Below are 23,574 nucleotides of genomic sequence, written 5' to 3'. Positions count from 1 at the left end.
AAGAGAAAAAGTCAAACTCTCACTTCAAACTTTTTTTCCTCCCTGAGGATAACAGATAAGCATGTCAGAATAGACAGTCAATACTTCCTGATCTATGGATTCTTATTTGTAAGGATCCAAATTTTATCTTTTTTAAAAAATTACTGTCACTGTCACTGTCCTCCCATTGTTCATCAATTTTGCTTGAGCTGGCCCAGTAACATCTCCATTGTGACACTTGTTACTGTGTTTGGCATATTGAATACATCACGGGTAGCTGGCCAGGCTTTTGACGTGGGGGTGAGATACTCTCGGTAGCTTGCCGGGCTCTCCGAGAGGGGCGGAGGAATTGAAACTGGGTCAGCCAGGTCGGCTGTGTGCAAGGCAAATGCCCTAAAACATCATTAATTACAAAGTTACTTATAGTTGACTTTTAGACACACACTGTTCCAGCACTGACCCTGTCATTAGTGTCTTCTCCCCTCCTACAATGTTCCCAGGGTCCTTCACTGCCCTTCACCACCTCTAACCTGCCTTCTTGACAGTCACCTTTTACAGTTTGGTCACTAAAGTTTGTGTCATATTACTGCATTTTGTTATTCTATGGTCTAGATATTTATCTCAATCATTCCTTAATGCCTCTGATGGACTAAGCCCCTTGACCCTAGGCCCACCATTTCTTCTCTTCTGTATGTTCTCTCCCACCTTTCTAGTAGATTTCTTTCCTTTCCCTCCAGATACTCTCGGGCCACGGTGGATGTAGGTGTCCCCCTTCAGACCATTGCATTCTTGCATCCAGTTGTTCTATATGCCATATATAGGTGCTATCATTCTGTGCTTCTTCTTCTGGCGTTCTTCGTATAACATTTCCAGTTCCATCCATGTTGAATCAAACTGCATGATTTCATTATTCCTTACAGATAAGTAGTATTTCGTTGTGTGTATATGCCACATCTGTCACTGGACATCTAGATCAAACACATATTTAGCTAAAATACGGAGTGCTGCGAATAATAGCAGTGTACAGATGTTCGTTTGAATACATATTTTTCTGTCCGGGGGGAAGATAACCCAAAGAAAATTTCTGGGCTATGTGGTAGCTCAGTTCTAATTTTACCTCCACACTATTTTCATCCAAATTCATAACTTTCAGTAACTCTGCCATTCTGATTTTAACAATACTGATTTTTACAAGTGTGATTTTCTGTTTAAAATTTTTTTTCTATTGAATCATTATGAGATTCAATTACAGAGCTTTCATTATTGACTTTCAGGCATATAATTATTGAACACCCATCCCTTCACCTGTGCACATTTTCCACCACCAATGTCCCCAGTATCACTCCTCCATCCCAACCCTCCCTCTGTATCTATGGCTGACAAGTTCCACCATACTCTCTCTCTACTTATGAGTGTTATGGTTTGTAATACAGATACTGAGATGCCATCATGTTCGGTCCTAAAGTCTACTTTCAGCACACATCTCCCATCCCAAATGATTCCTTCAACCATCATTGACTTTAGTGATCCTTTCTCTATCCCAGCTGCTTTCACCCCCAGCTCATGAGACAGGCTTGCAACTATGAAGCAATACTCCTAGCCCTTGTGACTACTGTCCTTGGGTGTCAGTCTCATATTATGTTATTTTATATTCCACAAGTGAGTGTAGTCATTCTATGTCTGTCCCTCTCTTTCTGACTCATTTCACTTAGCATGATACTCTCCATGTCCATCCACTTATAAGCAAATTTCATGACTACAGCCTTTCTAATAGTTGCATAGTATTCCATTGTGTTGAAGTATCAAAGTTTGTTTAACCAGTCGTCTGTTCTCGGGCACTCAGGTTGTTTCTAGATTCTGGCTATTGTGAACAGTGCTTCGATAAATATTCAGGTGCAGATGACATTTCTACTTTGTTTCTATGCACCCTCAGGACATGTTCCCAGAAGTGGTATTGCGGGGTCATATGGGAGCTCAATTTCTAGTTTGGGGAAGAATGTTCATATTGTTTTCCAAAAAGGCAGGCTTCGTCAGCATTCCCATTAACAACAAATGAGACACCCTTTCTCCCCACATGAGTGCCAAAGCTGGTTTAACAACAAACTCTTATAGGCTGTGGAAGATACAGAAATATTTAAGAGATACCGTAAACTGGAGTGATGGTAGTCCTTTGTATCATAGTTTGTCTTTTGAAGATGTCTGTCAACAGATTCTTTGTGTCTTCTTTTAGATCTGACCCTATGAAACACATGTATACACTGCCCACTGTATGCCTTGATTTTGAACAAATAATTCAGCCCTTACATATATGGGTACTTCTTCTTTCCACCCTCCTTAGCCCCAAAACCCTTCTTCAGGAAGCAATCTATTTATTTATGTACTCAGACAATAATTTATGCTATTTTTAGTTGAATAAAAAACTATCATACATGTTTTCTTTTTCTCTAAGAATTATTCTTTACCTTCATGTAACTATAAACATTACCAAGTCTATATCTTTTCAAATTTGTACATTTTGCACTCTTGTCATAATATAATGAACAATTGATTATATTTCACCCAAAGTCAGTGGAGATCATTTTGGATGAGATTTATTTGATTGGACAATGAGATAATTTGGAAAATGATGGTTGATAATACCAGGAAAATAATTACCTTTTATGATAAAACCTGAATATCCAGAGGAAAGTTTTAACTAATTATTGGAGAGACAGTAAGAGTCATATGATGTTTAAAACTACATGGTTTTCAATGCAAATGGGATGAACTGAAACACTAAATTTTTCCACTGGATTTCATGTTATACTCTATAAAGCAAAGCTTCTATTTAACTGTTTTCAAATCACATTGCCCTGTACAGAGTCAAGCATATAATTCTCACAATTGGTAGAAACACACTGTCCTCCCATTGTTCATCAATTTTCTCAAGTGAGCCCTAGTAACGTCTCCATTGTGAGACTTGTTGTTACTGTGTTTGGCATATGAATACATCGCGGGTTGCTTGCCAGGCTCTGCTGTGCGGGCGAGATACTCTCAGTAGCTTGCCGGGCTCTCCAAGAGGGGCAGAGAAATCGAACCTGGCTCTCTCGGGCCAGCCGCATGCATGGGAAACACCCTACCACTGTGCTATCACTCCAGCCCTATTCTCACAATATTATTTCTATAATTAAGCACAAAATATCAATGACTATTATATTAATAAAAGATTATAATCAAGCAAGAGACCTTTTGACATTCACAAATAATAAATGCGTATTAAATATTGAAATAGTGAATGAGCTATAAGTAAGATTGGATAAAGAAATGAAATATAGCCCTCTCAGAAATAATAAAATTAAAGTTCAAAAGAAAGTTTAAGGAGAAAATCAAAATTAAAAATGAAGCTAATTAGAAACAAGGTGGCTAGAACTTGCGAATTGCACATGGAATAATGATGTTTTCAGGAAATCAAAAAGGGAAGCTTTAAAACATGAGTTGCAAAATCGAGAGATCAGAATATAAGGAGACAGGGATGACTCAAGGGACATTAGAAACCTAAGTCTATTTTCTATTCTCATTAGACAGGAGCAAAGTATTCTGAAAATGGCCCTGGAAAATCACACCACCGTCACTGAGTTCATCCTGCTTGGACTGTCTTCTGATCCCAACATTCAGGTTCTCCTCTTTGTCTTGTTCCTGGTGATTTACATCCAGACACTTGTGGGGAACCTGGTGCTGCTGCTGGTGATCGGTGCTGATTCTCATCTCCAAACACCCATGTACTTCTTCCTGAGTCACCTCTCTTTTCTGGACCTTTGTTTCTCCTCAGCCACAGTGCCCAAAATGCTGGAGAATCTCCTGTCTCCGACGAAAACCATTTCTGTCAGGGGCTGCCTGGCTCAAGTCTTCTTTGTATTTGACACTGGGGGTACTGAAGCAGCCTTGCTCTCAGTGATGGCCTATGATCGCTATGTCGCCATCTGCCACCCTCTGCTCTACGACCAGAAAATGAGCCACAGCCTCTGCCAAGGGTTAGCTTTGGGGGCCTGGAGCCTAGGGTTTTTTGATGCACTCCTCAATATCCTTCTAGCAGTGACTTTGGACTTCTGTGGGGATCGGTCCATTCCACACTACAGCTGTGAGTTGCCCTCTCTCTTCCCTCTGTCCTGCTCTGATGTCTCCATTAATTTTGCAGTTCTGCTCTTTTCTGGCCTCTTTCATGGACTTGTTACATGTTTCCTGATAATTTTTTCATACACTCTCATTATCTCCACCATATTCAACATCAGCTCTTCCTCGGGTAGAGGCAAGACGTTCTCTACCTGCTCTTCCCACCTCACTGCGGTGGTTTTATTTTATGGATCAGCATTCCTTCGCTATTTCCTGCCAACCTCAGGCTCTCCACTGGAGATGATCACCTCTGTGCAATACAGTGTGGTCACCCCCTTAGTGAATCCCCTCATCTACAGTCTGAAAAACAAGGAAGTGAAATCAGGTGTGAGAAGGACCTTTAAAAAGTATTCACAATATTTTAAGTAGCTGACCAGGGTCAAGAGATATTATTATGTTTGCTTGGTTTTTTCTTTTGGCGGGGTGCACACCTGCTGGTGCTTGGGGCTTACTCTTGACTGCACTTAGAGACAAGTCCTGGTGTGCTCAGGGATCCATATGGTGTGCTAGATGTAGAACGTGGCCGGTCATGTGCAAGTCATATCCCCTACCTGCTGTAATATTGCTCTTGTCTCAGTCAATGGATTACTGGGAATTTATTTACTTGAGTTACATTTTATGGTAAGTTGGCTATATAAGAACTTGATCATTGTTTTAGTTATTGGATATAGAGAGCAATATTAGGAATTCATGGTCCGATGACCAGGATGAATAACAACATAATTTTTTTTCAATTTTGTAAGAATTTATTGAATCATCATGAATGAACAGGTTTCACAGTTATTCACGATTGAGTTTCAGTCAAAAAACTTTCTAAGTTATTTTCCAAATGGATTCTAATATTTTATGTTGTTAGAAGTAATGCATTTGTAATTTAGTTTCCCTGTTTCATAATCTTGACAGTATTATAATTTTTAAATGCTAATCAATCTAACAATTCTGTGATTATTTTTAAAATAAACTATATCCCCACATTCAATGTGTCAAAGTAATTAAAAATTGTTTTTATAGTATTTATACTGTAACTTTAATATTTGTGACATCCTTTTATAATTTATTTAAAATATTATCATTTAAATGATTTGGTGAAGGAACACAAGAACTATTTGTACCATTTTACAAATATGTATTTTATCAATTTTGAATAAAATGTGAAGAAGAACTCTTGGTTACTATGTTATATCAATACACGTTCATCAATTATAATAAATATCTCTATTAGTAGTTCATAGAGTGGAACTTAAAATGTTTTGAAGGGAAACTATGTACAAACAAAATCGGTGAGACCATCCCAATGGTCTCAATGAGCACCGCCAGGAGTAATTCCTTTGTACATGAACCAGGAGTAAACCCTCTGCATCACTGGGTGTGACCCAAAAAGCAAAAAAAAATATCCTCCTCTTTAGTGAACCCCAATTCTACTTGGGGTCTGTTAATGTTCTATAGGAGGCCATGATATTTGTCCACCAAGATGCCAGATTTATTACACTAAAAGAAACTGCCCACTGGAATTGGAGGAGTTACAGAGTGTTACTCAAACTGATGGTGATATTCAATTTTACAAAGCTGAAGTGTTCGGGTTCCTGATGAAGATATGGCCAATCAACCTTGAGAATAAGTTTCTAGTCCTGTGTTTGCTGAATGATAAGCTTGTGTGAACAAGATCCCATTTACTCCCTCTCTCCACTAGCAAGCCTATGTTTGGCTTTCAGCTTACCCAAACCTCTAATCCGTAAATTATAACATGAAAACCATAGGCAGAACTTCTTGTGACATTCAATTGAGTGGCATTTTAATGACTCTGTGCTATTGTCCAAAAATGCAGAGCAAAAATTAAGAAATGAGAATAAACCAAGTTTAGAAGCTTCTTTATCTCAAAGAATTGATGATTAAGAATGAAAATATACCACAGAAACTAGGAGAAATTATTTGTTGAGCACTCACTTGACAATGAGTTAAGATTGAAGCTACATAAAGCTAAATTTAGCAATTAAAATTCTGAACACCTATCTAAATGTAGGGAAAGGTAATGAATATACTCTCCCTTAAAAGATACGTGTAACACCGTAGTACTGTCCTCCCGTTGTTCATGGATTTGCTGGAGCGGGCCCAGTAATGTCTCCATTTTGAGACTTGTTGTTACTGTGTTTGGCATATCGAATACGTCATGGGTAGCTTGCCAGGCTTTGCCGTATGGGCGGGATACTCCCGTTAGCTTGCCGGGCTCTCCGAGAGGGACGGAGAAATCAAACCTTGCTTGGTCAGGCAGATCCCACGCAAGGCAAACGCCCTACCACTGTGCTAAAAGATACAGACATATGAATAATGGTATATCCAAAAGCTGCTAACAAGATGATAAATATAATCAAATAATAAATTTAAAAAATCCTTTAAACTAATGAGAAAGAAGAAACAAGCTACCAGAACTTAAAGGAGATGGCAGAAGCAGTACTTAGTGGAAATCATAGCAACACAGGCTGACATTAGAGAAGACAGAAAAACTCAAGACCATAACTACACACATGTCTTAAGAACCCAGAAGGGGGGGGATGGAGTGATAGCACAGCAGGTAGGGCATTTGCTTTGCCCACGGTCCAACCCGGGTTCGATTCCCAGCATCCCATATGGTCTCAATGAGCACCGTCAGGAGTAATTCCTTTGTGCATGAACCAGGAGTAAACCCTCTGCATCACTGGGTGTGACCCAAAAAGCAAAAAAAAAAAAAAAAAAAAACCCAGAATGGAACAACGATGAATCCCAAAACTAACAAAAGGGGAAAAAAACTAATGAATACAAAGCAAAGATCAATGGCTAGAAAGTTAAGTAGGACCTTTAAAAATTCTTTCCAACATTTTAAGTAGCTGACCAGAGTCAAAGGATCATTTTATTTGTTTTTCTGCCACACCTGCCAGTGCTAGGGGCTTACTCCTGGCTCTGTGCTCAAAGATCAGTCCTGGCTCTGCGCAGGGAACCATTGTGGGTGCTAGATATCTAACCTGGATTGGCCATGCTCAAGTGCCCGATCTGCTGTACTACTGCTCCTGTCCCAGGCAAAGGGTTACTGGAAATTTATTTACTAGAGGTACATATTATGGCAAGTTGGCTCTATAAGAACTTAGTCATTGCTTCAGTTATTGATGTAGAAGCAATATTAGAAATTCATAGTCTGATAATCAGGACAAATACGAACATGAAATTCATATTCTTTTCAATTTTTAAGAATTTGTTGTATCACTATGAGTCACTATCAAGTTACAAAGATTTTTATAATTGAGTTTCAGAATGAATTTCTAAGTAATTTTCCAAAAGAGTTCTCATATTTTGTCTTGTTAGAAGTAATGCATTTGTAATTTAGTTATCTTGTGTCATAATTTTAACACACTATTATAGTTTTTGAATTTTAGTCGCTCAAATAATTTGTGATAATTTTAGTTTTAAATAAACTATATACTACAAAATAAATGTGTGAAATTAATTAAATAAAATATTGTTTGTAGTTGCTATATTGTATCTTTAATGTTTGCAAATTCTACATTATGGACTTATTTAAAATATCACCATTCAGATAACTAGATGAAAGTGACAAAGGAGCTCTGCACAATTTTACAAGTTATGTATTCTAACATTTTTAATAAATATATAAAGAATAATAGGATGATTATGATGTATCAATTAAAGTTCATCAATAATTCCTACTTCTAGAAATAAAAGACAACACAAGGAAATGAAACACATCCCCTGCTCATGGACTGGGAGAATTAACATTGTCAAAATGGCAATGCTCCCCAAAGCGTTATACAGATTCAGTGTGATCCCTATGACCCATGACATTTTTCAAAGATACTGATCAAACACTACAGAATTTCATATGGAAAAATAAACTCCCATGAATAACTAAAGCAATTCTTAGGAGAATTCTTAAGGGAAAAAGATGGACGGTATCACCTTCCCAAATCTGAAACTCCACTACAAAGTGGTAATAATTAAAACAGCATGGTATTAGAACAAAGACAGAGGGAGAGACCAATGGAATAGGGTTGAATATCCTTACATCCATCCTCAAATATATGGTCATCTAATTTTTTATAAGGGATCAAGAAATATAAAGTGGAGCAAGTAATACCTCTTTAACAAAGAGATGCTGGCAAAACTGGACAGCTACCTGCAAAAATATGGGTTCAGACCTCTACCTAACAAATGCACAAAATTCAGATCAAAATGGATTAAAAACCTCAACATCAGACCAGAATCCATAAGGTACATACAGAAATAGGGTCAGCAAAACCATCCACGACACTGAAGATAGGTATCTTCAAAAATGAAATGCCACTGACTAAGCAAGTGAAAACAGAGATGAACAAAAGGGACTATCTTAAAATAACTAGTTTCTTAAGTAATATCTTAAACTAAGTACCTCAAAAGAAACTGTGACCAGGATACAAAGACAACCTACAGAATGGGAGAGATATTCACCCAATACCCTTCTGATAAGAAGTTTATCAAGGATATACAAGACACTGGTTGAACTCTACAAGAAGAAATCATCCAATTCAATCAGGAAATAGGGGGATGAAATGAAAAGAAACTTTCTAAAAGAAGAAATTCAATTGGCCAAGAGGACAAGGAAAAATGATCTTCATCACTCATCATCATGCAATGCAAATCAAAACAACAATGAGATATCATCTCACACCACAGAGACTGGCACATATCCAAAAGAACTAAAGCAGTTGTTAGCGTGGATGTAGGGAGAAAGGGACTCTCCCTTGGGTTATGGTCCTACCAGCAGGTCAATCTGCACCTGTGAGGTGAGTGCATCAGCAGCCTGATGGTGCCTTCAGACTTCCAGATACCCCAAAATTGCTGCTGTTCCTTTGGCCAGACCCCAACAAGTTGGGACCAAGTTTACCAAGAACAGGCAAAAGTTAGGCATGTGGGAGACACACCCACAAACCACCTCGGACTCAGCTATACAATTGGAGGCAAGGCCTCTCTGGTTCCTGATCAAACTGCTTAACAGCCATGATCCCAGAGACTCAGAAACAAATCTCAGAACCTAGTGGCTTTTGGCAGAAATGTTTCTGGTCCCTGCAGTAGGTTACTGGTGCCAGGCCACCCTAGGGGGGAAAGGGTGCTGTCCCTCCACCTGCTCCTCCTTGATGGCTCAGAGGTCGCCATCCTTCAGAGACCATTGGCCAGTCAGGTTTGGGTCTGAAGTGATGATACACACGGTGCCTCATGGGATGAGGATGGAGCCATCCCTTTCCTCCCCACCCCAACAAGACCCTGGGACGCCGCCCATGAATGGTCTCTCTGGCTCCTGATCAAGCTGCTTAACAGCCATGATCCAAGAGACACAGAAGCAAATCTCGTAACCCAGTGACTTTTGGCAGAAATGTGTCCAGTCCCTGCAGTAGGCTACTGCCACCAGGCCACCCCAGGTGGGAATAGGTTTCGTGCCTTGGCCTGTTCCCCCTAGTGGCTTAGTGGTCACCATCCTCCAGAGGTCATTGGACAGTCAGATTTGGGCCTGCAGTGAATAGACATGTGGGGCCTCATTGGATGGGGGTGGAACCAGCCCTTTCCTCCACCCAAAAAAGACCCTGGGTCACCACCCACGAAGGGCCTCTCTGGCTCCTGATCAAGCTGCTTAGTGGCCATGATCCCAGAGAATCAGGAACAAATCTCAGAACTCAGAAGGTATGGGCAGAAATCTCTCCAGATTTAATTGTTAAAATTTTGGAATTCCAAAATCTCATGGCCACTACTGTGGCTGCGTGACATCATATGTTATTCTTAACCAGCAATAGAAAACAAATTGTCTATGGTTGCCTTTTCAGCAGATGTGAGTGTTGGAGTAAAATCCCAAATAATAATGATGGATCTGGTGTCAAAATATTTAATGTAATCAAAGTAGAGAGAGAGTAATGTGGAAATCATCCGCCCCACAGGTAGGGGGAGTGTGTGGGATGGGGGGTATACTGGGGTTTTTGGTAGTGGAAAATGGGCACTAGTGAAGGGAATGTGTGTTTCATCATTGTATGACCAAGACTTAAACCCGAAAGCTTTGTAAGTGCTCTCACAGTGATTCAATAAATAAATTTGTAAAAAAAAATTAAAAAGTAAGTTGGAGTTCATGCCCAATTCAATCAGCCTAATCAATGACTAAACAAATAGCAATACTCCTACATTAAAATAAAATATTATTAAAATAAAATAAAATATAAAAAGAAAATTCTTAATTTTTTTAGAAATTTTTAAAAAAATAAAGAAAGGGACTCTCCTGCATTGTTAGTGGGAATGCTGACTGGTCCAACCTTTTTGAAAAGCAATATGAACATTCCTCCAAAAACTAGAAATTGAGCTCCCATTTGATCCAGCAATATCACTTCTGGGAATATATTCCGAGAGTGTATAAAAGCACAGTAGAAATGACTTTTCACAATACCCAGAACCTGGAAACAATCTGAGTGCCTGAGAACAGATAACTAGTTAAAGAAACTTTGATACATCTACACAGTGTAATACTATGCAGCTGTTAGAAAAGATGAATTCTTGAAATTTTCTGATAAGTGGATGGACATGGATAGCATCATGCTAAAGTAAAGTGAGTCAGAAAGAGAGGGACAGACATAGAATGACTACACTCATTTGTGGAATATAAAATATCATATGAGACGGACACTGAACAACAGTAGGGGTAAGGGCCAGGAATATTGCCTCATAGGTGCAAGCCTGACTCATGAACTGGGGGAGAAGTCAGCTGGGATAGAGAAGGGATCACTAAGTCAATGATGATTGGAGGGATTGCTCAGGATGGGAGAAGTGTGCTGAAAGAAGATAAAGGACCAAACATGATGACCTCTCAGTGTGTATATTAGAAACCATAATACTCAAAAGTAGAAAGCAAGTAGGAGGGAAATTATCTGCTACAGAGACGGGGGGGGAGTGGGACATGGTGGAGGGTAGGGATAGTGTGGAATTTGGTAATGGAGAGATGGGTGTTCAATCATTTTATTACTGAAACTAAAACATGAAAGTTTTGTAACTGTAGTTCAATAAAAAAAACTTTTTTTAAATGTAGGAGTACTGCTATTTATTCAGCCACTGATTAGCTGATTGAATTGGGCATGAACTCCACCTTACTTTTTCTCATAATTTTATTTTTTCTTCTTATATTTATTTATTTATTTATTGAATCACTATGGGAAAAGTTACAAAGCTTTCAGGTTTAAGTCTTGGTCGTATAATGAAAAAACACCTTTCCCTTCACCAGTACTCATTTTTCACCACCAAGAACCCCAATATACCCCCTCCACCCCTCCCAATGCCTGTGAGGCAGATGATTTCTACTTAACTCTTCTCTACATTGATTACATTCATTATTTCAACAAAAGATGCACCATTATTGTTTAGAATCCCCCCCCACAATCAGAATTGCTGAAAAGTCATTGTGAAATACTTTTGTTTTCTATAGCTGGTTATGACAATCATATAATGATTTTGGATTTCTGCAAAGAGCCAGATAATTACGAGATTGGTTTCTGTGCGTCTGGTGTTATGGCTGTGCTGGAGAACCACTCATAGAGGGCAACTCGTGACCTTGGTAGGGCTTGAAGGACAAGTCGCTACCGCCCCCCCCCCCCCATTCCCATGAGACTGCAGCTACCCCATCACTGCTGGCTCATACCTGGCTTTCCTATAAGCTCTGAGGGCAGGGGGAGGCAGAAGGGAGCAACACCCTTTCCCTCCTGGGGAGGGATGGCGTCGGAGTTTAATGCATGAACCATTCACTTTTCTGCCACAAGCTGCCGGGCTGTGGATTAAGTCCTTTTGCCTCTGGAGCCATGGCTGTGCCAGAGAGCCGCTCATGGGGGACAACTCATGACCTCGGTAGGGCGTGAAGGACAAGCCAGTACTGTCCGCCTTCCCATGAGACTGCAGTTGCCCTGTCACTGCCGGCTCATACCTGACTTTCTTACAAGCTCTGAGGCAGTGGCCACCTCATATGCGGTCCAGATGCATTTCTGCCAAAAGCCGTTGGGTTTTGAGATTTGTTTCTGAGTCTCTGAGATCATGGCCGTTAATCAGCTTGATTAGGAGCCAGAGAGGCCGTTTGTAGGTAATGACTTGGGGTCTTATTGGGATGGGGAGGAAAGGGCCGGTTCCACCCCTGTCTGGTGAGGCCTCGTGTGTCTCATCATTGCAGGCCCAAACCTGACTGTCCAGTGGCCTCTGGAGGATGGCAGTTACCGGGACGCAGGGGGAACAGGCCCAGGCACTAAACCTATTCCCACCTGGAGTGGCCCAGCGCCAGTAACCTACTGCAGGAAGAGGATGCATTTCTGCCAAAAGCCTTTGGGTTCCAAGATTTGTTTCTGAGTCTCTGGGATCGTGGCCATTAAGCAGTTCAGTCAGGAACCAGAGAGGCCATGCCTCTAATTATATAGCTGAGCCGAGGTGGTTTGTGGGTGTGTCTCCCACATACCTAACTTTTCGCCATTTACTTTCTTGGTAAACTTTGCCCCAAGCTTTTGGGGTCTGGCCAAAGGCACAGTAGCAATTTTGGGGTATCTGGAAGTCTGAAGGTGCCATTAGGCTGCTGATGCACTCGCCTCACAGGTACAGATTGACCTGCTGGCGGCACCATATGCCCCAAAAAAACTTTCTTAAAGATTTTTCCTAAATATTTTTAACACAGAATACACACAGTCACAGTCATGGTACTCCCGTTGTTCATCGATTTGCTCGAGCGGGCCCAGTAACATCTCTATTCCATGTTAAAAATATTTAGAAAAAATCTTTTAAAAAGTTTTGTATTCGATATGCCAAAACCAGTAATTACAATGGGTCTCATTCACCTGACCCTGAAGGCTTCACCAAATGGCAGCATTGAGAAGGATGAGAAAGGAGAGGCCAATAAAATCTCAAGGCCAAACTAGACTGCCACAACGAAGGAAAACAAAAATGATCATCTGTACTTTCAATGCACGTATGCTAGCATCAAATGCATCCATTGAGGACCTGATGGTACAAGCGCGAAAGATCAAGTACGACATCATTGGTCTGACAGAGACAAGAAGGCACCAATCTCATCATGCTGTTTTCAACACTGGAGAAGAATTGTTCCTTGGAACATGCGATAAAAGAGGTGTCGGAGGCGTCAGTGTCCTTGTCAACACAAACTTGGCATGAGCATTGATTCATTCGAATGCCTAACAACCCTAATTGGATGTTTACATTTGAATAGATGTGGCTCACTGCCCGCAGTTTCTATCTTTGTTGTCTACGTACCAACAACTAATTATGATAAAGGAGAAACTGAGAAGTTCTACATGGAACTGGAGAAATTCTATAAAGAAGACCACATCTTCTACAAGATCATTGTGGGTGATTTTAATGCCAAGATAGGACCAAGAAGATCAGCTGAAGAACTTCACATTGGGACCCATGGCCTAGAATGGAACAAACAGGGTGAGAGACTGTCTGAGTTCATCATGTCAACCAAGACCATCCATGGTAACTCACAGTTCCAGAAGGCCGAATCTAAATGTTGGACATGGGAGTCTCCCGGTGGACATTTCCACAACGAAATAGACCACATCATATTCAATCGACGGTTTTGCCTGACTTATATCGCTGTTGTCCCAAAATTCCAAACAGGATCGGACCACCATCTCCTTCTTGCAAAATTCTACTTCACAGAGCGAGGAGAAAGGGCTGCAAAGTTTAAAAGAGAACTCCCAGAACGACCACCAACTGGGAGCTCTTTGGCACTATTGCAGCAACATGGGAAGATGCCATTGTTGACAACATTAACGAGGAATACGATCGACTGGTTCAGCACCTCCATGATTGTGCGAGGAACGCCAAGTGAGAGATAGCCACAAAAAAATGCCTGTCTTCGAAAATTCTTGAGCTTATTCGCCAACGTGGTTTGACACATGCCTCAGGCAACCGCAAGCAAACGTCCGAGCTCGCAAAGCAGTGCAGAGATGCGATCAAGGAAGACCTCAAAAAGAGAAGAGCAGAAGTGCTGGTAGATGCGGCAGAAGCCGGGAAAAGTATTCGTAACGCCCGCCTGTCCTTCACCAACTACAAGACCAAGATGACTGCCCTCCGACGTCCTGACGGATCTATCACATCCTCCAGAATGGCAATGGAGAAGATTTTCCATACTTCCACTCAAATCTCTTCGATAGCCATGTCCACTTGCCAACACACCAAATTCCACAGGATGGATATGTCGTTCCCAATGTTCTCCCTTCCGAAATCCGACAAGCCATCTCTTCAGTAAAGAAACAAAGAGCACCCGGCCCAGACAAGGTCAGACCTGAACACCTGAAGAACCTGCTTTCAGTACTCATCAATACACTGGCTCGGCTCTTCACACGCTACCTGTCTGAATGCAAGGTTCCATCCCAATGGAAAACCAGCAGGACTGTACTACTGTTCAAGAAGGGAGACATCCACAACATTGGCAACTATCGCCCGATCTGCCTATTGTCTGTCATCTACAAGTTGTTCACTCGAGTCATCCTAAATAGGATTGGCAGAACACTAGATAAAGGACAACCATGCGAGCAAGCCAGGTTCCGCAAAGGATTCAGCACCATTGACCATATCCACAGAATAACCAAGCTCATTGAGGTTTCTCGGGAGTTCAAGATGCCTCTCTATCTAATGTTCATTGATTTAAAGAAGGCCTTTGATTCTGTTGAGATGGAAGCAGTCATTGAAGCCCTAGCCAATCAGGGCATTCAGCTCAATACATCAAGATCCTCTGTGATTCACTACCAGGATCTCACCATTCTACAAAGAAGTGATCGTTGATGTCAAGAAAGGGGTGCGGCAGGGTGATACCATTTCACCGAAACTCTTCAGTGCCACCCTCGAGAACATCATGCGACGACTGGAATGGGAAGGAATGGGAGTGAAGATAGATGGTCGGCAACTACACCACCTCCACTTTGCTGATGACATTGTTTTAATAACACCAAACATCAGCCAAGTGGCACAAATGCTGGCCGACTTAGACCGTGAGTGTGGAAAGGTTGGACTACAGCTAAATCTTACGAAGACAATGTTTAGGAGAAACAGCCTCGTTCCTGATGCCCCATTTGCTCTCAATGGAATGACCATCTCCAAATGCAACAGCTATGTGTACTTAGGTTGAGAAGTCAACATGACAAATGACCTGGCACCCGAGCTGCGCAGGAGGAAGAGAGCGGCTTGGAACGCCTTCAAGAACGTCAAAGAAATAGCTAAGAGGAGGAAGAACCTCCGGCTCCGGGCACATCTCTTTGATTCCACTGTTCTTCCTGCATTAACATATGCCTCAGAGACCTGGGCCCTACGCAAACAGGATGAGAACGCTATTTGGGTCTCCCAAAGAGGAATTGAAAGAGCTATGCTTGGAATATCACGTTTCACTCAAATGAGAGAAAAAATCCGGAGTTCCGACATCCGTCGACGATCAAGAATCAGGGACGCTGTCTCATTTGCCAAGGTGTCGAAAATCAGATGGGCTGGTCACGTAATGAGATTTAAAGACGACCGCTGGACTAGAGCTGTTACTGACTGGATTCCACGGAATATCAAAAGACCGCATGGCCGCCCACCTCCCAGATGGTCAGACTTCTTCATCAAGATCATGAACGATCAGTTTGAGGCTCTTCATATTCCTAGAGCGAACAGACACCATTGGGCTACACTAGCACACGACAGGGACAAATGGAGACATTACTGGCGCCCGCTTCAGCAAATCGACGATTAACGGGAAGTCAAGTGATCAACTGATCAAGTGATTTTTAACACATGGAATCCTAAAGTTAAAAAAAATAGGATGGTGGTTAATTGAAATAAGCAACATACAAAAGGAAATCATATGTTTTCACTAGCAAGCAGTATTACTGGCTGTTCATGATATTACATGACAATACCTAAAATGAATATGCATGTGACAATGACATTACATCCAGTAAAAATGTAGCACTGTAGCACTGTCCTTCGGTTGTTCATCGATTTGCTTGAGTGACCCAGTAACGTCTCCGTTTTGAGACTTGTTATTACTGTGTTTGGCATATTGAATACGTTATGGGTAGCTTGCCAGGCTTTGCTGTGCAGGCAAGATACTCTTGGGCGCTTGCTGGGCTCTCTGAGAGGAGTGGAGGAATCGAACCTGGCTTTGCCAGGCTGGCTGCGCTGAAGGCAAACGCCCTACCGTTGTTCTATTGCTCCAATCCCCAGTAAAAATGATTCACTTTAATTCTTTTAAAAATAAGACAAATAATAATTTTAAAAATCTAGAAATGTGATAAACATGCAGATTCATTATTCTTTCAACAATAATTACCTTTGTAGACTCATTAATATTTTATTTTTAATTGATCCTGGAGAATATACTGGGTTATCAAATGTCATAGAAAAGTTTCCATAAGGAGAAAAGAAATTTCAACTGCAAAACCTTGAAGACAGCAGAAAACATTTAAATTTTATTTGACACAATGAACTTTTGGGGGGTTGTTTTTAGGACAGACACAGTGATGCTCAGGGGTTACTCCTATCTCTGCACTCAGAAATCACACATGGCTTGGTTAAGGTGACCATGTGGGATGCCGGAGTGATTCTGGCTTATACCCAGATGTGCTTAGGGCTCACTCCTGGCTCTGTGCTCAGAGATGGTGGTAGACAGGAATTATGCTGAGAATCGAACTCAGGACAGCCGTGTACAAGGCAAGTGTCCACCTGCTGTATTATTGCTTCAGCCTATATTCAATCTTTGTTTTGCTGTTGTTTAATTTACTGTAGTTATGTGAAAATAAAATATAATAAAGTACAAGTTATTGAAATAGTTTTCTAAAAAAGTTAATTTTTCTCTGATTTTCTCTCATAAATACTTCCTTTTCACATTTCTAGTTACAAAGATTTTTTAAACCCTTATCTGGCCATTGATAAATCAAGATTAGTGTCTCTTCCATCTGACACTCCAGATAACTCTAAATTCATTGATATTGTCCACAAACAGAGTACAAAAGTGCTCCTATGTCATCACCTAACCTTTCAAGATCAAGATTCCTATGGTAAAAGGGACACAAAGAACCACATCCTGGATTAAGACTGGATATAGTCAGCATACATATCTAGATTGAGAGAACGTTATTCACAGATCCAGTTTAATTCCCTTTAATATAAGTAAATGACATGTTATTGAGAACAGTCATATAAATCTAGTGACTAGAGGAATGTGCCCCCACAGGAGGAAAAATTTCTTTAAACTGTATTTTCCTACTGTATTCCATACTCCTAATCAGTGAAAGGATCTAGCTAAACCTTCAAGAAGTTGTTCTTACTCCTCAAGATTTTTATGCCCTTTTGTGCCTATAGACTGGGTTAAATCCTTTCTACTCAGAGATCATTTTAGTATGTGTAAGTGGTACTAATCTTGGCATATACTTGAAGTATTATCATTGATATGTAAATTTATAGGGAAATACTCATTATGGGTAAATTTCTTTTTTAGTTTTTTTGCCACACCCAAAGATCATAACTTGCTCCTGGCTCTGTGCCTAGGGATCATTTTTGGTGGGGCTTAGAGCTATAAGGGGTTCAGGGGATTAAACCTGGAAATCTATGTGCAAGACTTGCACCTTTTCCACTGTTCTATCTCTCTAAAGCCCTCGGTATTAATTTTGCAGAAACATGATCCACCTAGTAGGACGGGAATCCCTTCTGGATAAGAAAACAGAAAAGGTTGCAAACACACCAGAGAGGAAGCCTTGCCACATAAGGGCCATGCCTTTTTTTTTAAGTATATTAATTTTTTATCTGGGTTTTGAAGGGTGGGCACACTCAGCTATGCTCAGAGATTACTCCTGGCTCTGCATTCAGGCATCACTCCTAGTTGGGCTCAGGGGATAGCATGGAGTGTCAAGAATTGAATCTAGGTTGGCCATGTGCGAGGCAGGCACCCTTCCACTATACTATTTCTCCAGCCCCAAACTGTATCTATTTTTAAAAGTTCTATATTTTTTTAATTTGGGGAGAGGAGACCAACTCTACTAGCTTTTATATTTCTTTTTGTTACTATCTTTATAAAACATATCACTCAAAAATTGCATATCATGGAATTTCAACTTAAGTCATGTCTATGACAAGAAAAAAATTATCAAGGATATCCAGACAGGAAAGGAAGAAATCAAGCTATCACTATTTGCAGGTGACATGATACTAAACTTAGAAAATCCTTAAGACTCTTTGAAGGGGATTTAGGTCCATTAAGGAGACTCAGTTATTTGTTTCCCTAAAACTCTAGATAGAACCCATTCCTAGTTCCTCCATGAACTCATTATCACTTTTCTCAAAAAAGCTCCAAGGAAGAAGCCCTTCAGATGCAGACCCAGGTATTCAGTGTTCAAGTGATTCAGTGTTCAGATTTTCAATTAAATTGGAGCATCCATAAGTTCCACTGGGTCCTGGATATTCTATTTTTGTGTCCTGTACTCTTAAGGGTGCCTCTCGTTGAATATTTGGGCTCTATCTGAATTGAGAAATGGGAATAGCAGGTATATTATACTATTCTGGAAGGGAAATTCTCCATTGACCTTAGTTTGCCAGCTTAAATTCCATCTAAGAGCAAACCTTTGGAGAGGATTTAGCTCCATTAAAGAGACTCACTTACTTCTTTCCCTAAAACTCTAGTTAGAAGTCATTCCTAGTTCCTCCATAAACTCATTATCACTTTTCTCAAGATTCAGGCTGTTGTTGACTGGAAAAAAATTAGGACTTTCAGCACTTTTTCAAAAAGTCAGCTGCTAATATCACAATTTATTCTACATGAAAATCGTTAACCAAGAGGGTATGGTGCTGCCAGCAGGTCAACCTGTACCTGTGGAGAGAGTGCATCAGCAGCCTGATGGTACCTTCAGGCTCCAGATACCCAAAAATTGTCTCTGTGCCTTTGGCCAGACCCTAACAACTTGGGACCAAGTTTAACCAAGAAGTCAAACAGCCAAAATTAGGTATATGGGAGCCACGCTCACAAACCACCTCCGCTCAGCTATGCAAGCTCATTTATTGGCCTTGTTCCAAAGACCAGTAGATAAATCTTGAAAGAGATCAAAAGCCACAGTTAATCTCAGACCCGTGTACGGCTGAATCAGGGTAAATCAGAGGGACTGGGTTGACCTACGCCTGCCCAAGCAAGCTTCCCTGACTGCTGCTCGCTTCCACAATTCAAACTTACTGCCATACCGCCAGCCTGACTCCACCGGACAGGCCTTAGCACTGCACAGCAGCACTGTCTTCCCGTTGTTCATCCATTTGCTCAAGTGGGCACCAGTAATGTCTCACAACAAATTGTGAGACTTGTTGTTACTGTTTTTGGCATATCGGATACATCACGGGTAGCTTGCCAGGCTTTACCATGTGGGCAAGATGCTCTCAATAGCTTGCCGGGCTCTCCAAGAGCAAACGCTCTACCCGCTGTGCTATCGCTCCAGCCTGAACAGACCTTACCAAGATATAATCTGCTGAAAATTCTGTTACGCGGGTTTTGTGACTGAAATCTCCAGGCTTTCTCAGAGTTGGGATGGGCTACCTCCCACCACTTCCCAATACTCATGGAAGTACTGGCAGTCACCCCCACAAACCAACTCCAGCACCACCATATAAGCTTACTACAGGCTTGCTTCAGAGACCTATAAATAAATCCCAAAAAAGATCAAAAGCCACAATTAAGCTCTGATCCACGCATGGCTGAACAGACTGGGGTAAATTGGAGGGGGCAGGTTGTCCTGGTGACTGCCCAAGCAGAGCCCCTTGAAGCCGCTTGCTTCCACAATCCAAAATCGCCACCGTAGTCCTGACCTGATTCAACTATTCTCAGGACAGACCTCACCAAGATATAATCGGCTGAAAATTCAGTTATGTAGGGTTTGTGACTGAAATCTCCAGGTTTTCTTGGGGTCGGGATGGGCTACCTTCTCATACTTCCCTGTACTTCTGGAAGCCTCAGCAGTCACATCCACACACCCCAAAGCTGCCACCCAACTGAAAATCTACTCCAGTATTACCATCCCGATAAAAAAAATGCCCTGAACAAACACCATACCTCTTAGCACCTGTATTGCAAACCATAATGCACAAAAGGAAAAAGAAGAAAGCAAGAAGAAAAGGTCCTCCCATACAGGGAGGCTGGGGGTGGGGGATGGAGGGGTGGGAGATGGTGGTAGGGAAACGGGACATTGGTGGTAGGAAACGGTACACTGGTGGAGGGAGGGATGGGTGTTGGATCATTGTATGATGAAACCCAGTTGTGAACAGCTTTGTAATAGTCTCTCATGGATCACTGTTACTGTCACTGTCCTCCCATTGTTCATCTATTTGCTCAAGAGGACCCAGTAATGTCTCCATTGTGACAATTGTTACTGTGTTTGGCATATCGAATACATCACAGGTAGCTTGCCAGGCTTTGCCGTGTGGGCTAGATACTCTCGGTAGCTTACCGAAGTCTCTGAGAGGGGCGGAGGAATTGAATTCTCATGGATATCCAGTTAAAAAAAATTTTTTTAAGTAGAGTTTATGCCCAATTCAATCAGCTTAATCAATGGCTGAATAAAAATCAGTACTCCTACATTAAAAAAAAAGTTAACTAATGCATTTATAACCATTGAGATGAATATTTGATTCATCTACTTACCTCTAAATCAAATTAAATTGCATGGGCCACACTATTGTTACTCTGGATTGTTTTCTATTTTTTGCCAAATTTAAAATCAAAATCACTTAAAATTTCTCTTTAATGTCAACTTGTCCATTGTAGCTTTATGCATTTCTCTTTTTATTTCTTCATCATCTTCTCTCTTTATTCAGCCACTATTAACATTCAAAATACTTTTCTGGTGTTCTTTTCACAGCTACCTCCACTTCCTTGTTCTTCAGGCTACAGATGAGAGGATTCGACGTAGGAGTGACCACACTGTCCTGCACAGGGAACATCAACCCCAGGGAGGATCCTGAATTTGGCAGGAAATCGCGGAGAAAAGCAGGTAAAGAACAAGATCACTGTTGCAAGACGGGAGGAACAAGTGGGAAAAACTTCACTTCTGCTGAATATAGAGGTAACATCAAGATGAGGGACAAAAGAAAGGCAGAAGAAATGAAGATTGAGAGGGAAGTCATGAAGCCAGGAGGGATGACAGAGAGAAGCATGAGAATGAAGTTATTGAAGACATCTGAGCAAGACAGAGGGAAAAGGTAGCTCACAACTGTGATAAGTTCTCTAGCAGTTTGGGTACAATGACTGAAGAGAAGCGGAGGTCCACAAAAGAGAGATGACTCAGAAAAGTAAGGAGGTGGGAATTAGTTTTAATCACCAGCATCATTGTCAGGTTCTCTATTATGGTCAAGATGTCTATTCTCAGGAGGAGTAAAAAGAACAGAGCTTCAAGTCAAAGGTCAGCAGAAAATCCAAGAAGGATGAAGTCTGCGACCGGACTGTGGTTCCCAAATTCTACTTGGAAAGATTGATTCCTAAAACAGTAACTGTTAATACAATAGTCACTCAGAAAGTATGGCCCAGTTTTTATATAAGTTGGTAGAAATGAATTTCTATCGTTTAAAATATTATGGGTAATTTTTCTATAATTTAAAATGTCATGGCTCAAATCTGGTCACAGGTTTAAAGATAAGAAATAAAAAAATACTACTGAACTGAGTTCGATTTCTCCACCCCTCTTGAAATGCCCAGCAAGCTAACGAGAGTATCTCGCCCGCACAGCAAAGTCTGGCAAGCTACCTGTGATGTATTCAATATGCCAAACACAGTAACAACAAGTCTCAAAATGGAGACATTACTGGGCCTGCTTGAGCAAATTGATGAACAAGAGGACAGTGACAGTGACAGTGACTTGATTACAGACAACTAAAGAACCTGGACTGGCTGTGCCTTTGCCAGACCCATTTTTCTTATATGTGGACACATTTGCTCAGTGTGGTGATATTCTTCACGTTGGGATGAGAACCCATAAGAACTAGGTTCCTGACTACAAGACAATGGTCAGAGTGAGGTCAGGGGAAAGACCAGATAACTAAAACATCAGGTAGAGAAGAGGAGAGAATCTTTTATTGAAGATTCAGTGTTTCAGGGTAGAAAGCAAACTGATCAGTGAGGTGGTTCTCAGGTACAAGAACCTCGGGTTCCCTGGTGTCTGTTTTTCTGTGTTTTGCTGATTTTTCTCCTGTTTTATAGTTGTTTGAGAGTCTGGAACGCTTATGCTTCTGCAAACAAGACAAAGTTTAATTTATTACTGGGAGATAGATCTTAGTCATGGAATCCTCCTCTCCATATCCTTATCTTAAGGATTTTTATCAGACCTTGGGAATGGGCTCCAGTAGCTCTGTAAGATGAAATTCACTGATTTTTGCCTGGAATGCAGGCAAGAGCCCTAATGGAATAGAAGACAAGATATCAAAATTTTGGAGCCAACATTTTTATTAGAAAGGTTAGAAATACAGCTTGTAATTTACTAAAAGCAATCATAAAATTATTTATAATTATAAAGTGTGTTGAATAATCAAAGGTATTTCTTATATAAAAAGTTGTTGTATTTGAAACCTTTGTTAATATGAAATAAATGTCACTTATTCTTTTCATAGTTTCAGTACAAATGTACTGAAAATGTAATGGTATATCTTATTTAGGTAAATTATTTTCATTTTACTAGAGAAAGAAGAAAGAAAGAAAGAAAGAAAGAAAGAAAGAAAGAAAGAAAGAAAAAGGAAAGAAGGAAGGAGGGAAGGAAGGAAGGAAGGAAGGAAGGAAGGAAGAAGGAAGGAAGGAGGAAGAATTTTCTTGCGAGAAAGAAGAAAATTTAATACAAATAAGAGTATACTGAGTTCAACTCCAATTCCTGGTCCATACAAAAACATAACCAATTTATATATAACTAATTTTAAATAGTATTTTGGTTTATACTTCTCAATGCTCTTGTCTTTATTATTATTAAGTTCTAAGTTTCTCAGTTATCACTACTAGAAAGTCATTTCTAATTCATAACTAAATTTATAATATTTTAGCCTAATCCTTTTATCGTTCTCATATCTTCTTTCTTCTTATTTTATTAGTGAGGAGGGCACACACCTAGTGGTGCTCCCGGATTCTAGTGGTGCTCATGTAACATATGCAGTCTGGGAATCAAACCTGGGTTAGCTTTATTCAAGGCAAGTACTCTACCCACTATATTATCTCTCCATCCCCACCTTATCCTATTTCTTGTATGAAAGAACTCAACACCTTCCAATGTTGTGGACTAGACTCTCAAGATTTCATTAATTTTCTCTTAATACTTTACCCTTTTAAGTATTTTATTTGGTATGCATTCTATGATACTTTTTGCTACACTCCCTTATTTCCTCAATTTTTAATTAACAGAATCTCCTTCCCTT

The 23,574-nt window shown here is 40.6% G+C and overlaps 1 protein-coding gene across 1 annotated transcript; it reads left to right on the top strand.

Moving 5' to 3' along the window:
* The first annotated feature begins 3,561 nt into the window (after nucleotides 1-3,561).
* On the top strand, nucleotides 3,562-4,497 carry LOC130027238 (olfactory receptor 8S1-like). Its single transcript, XM_056117908.1, has one exon. The coding sequence runs from the start codon at nucleotides 3,562-3,564 to the stop codon at nucleotides 4,495-4,497; it is 936 nt and encodes a 311-aa protein (XP_055973883.1).
* Nucleotides 4,498-23,574: the final 19,077 nt, after the last annotated feature.

Source organism: Sorex fumeus, unplaced genomic scaffold (assembly GCF_029834395.1).
Source record: "Sorex fumeus unplaced genomic scaffold, SorFum_2.1 ptg000036l, whole genome shotgun sequence".
Lineage (NCBI taxonomy): Eukaryota > Metazoa > Chordata > Mammalia > Eulipotyphla > Soricidae > Sorex > Sorex fumeus.
Note: the sequence above shows the minus strand (reverse complement) of the source record. Positions and strands in the feature narration are given on the sequence as shown.

Coding starts and splice junctions, on each gene's coding strand:
- LOC130027238 (XM_056117908.1), top strand. CDS start 3,562: ATGGCCCTGGAAAATCACACCACCGTCACTGAGTTCATCCTGCTTGGA.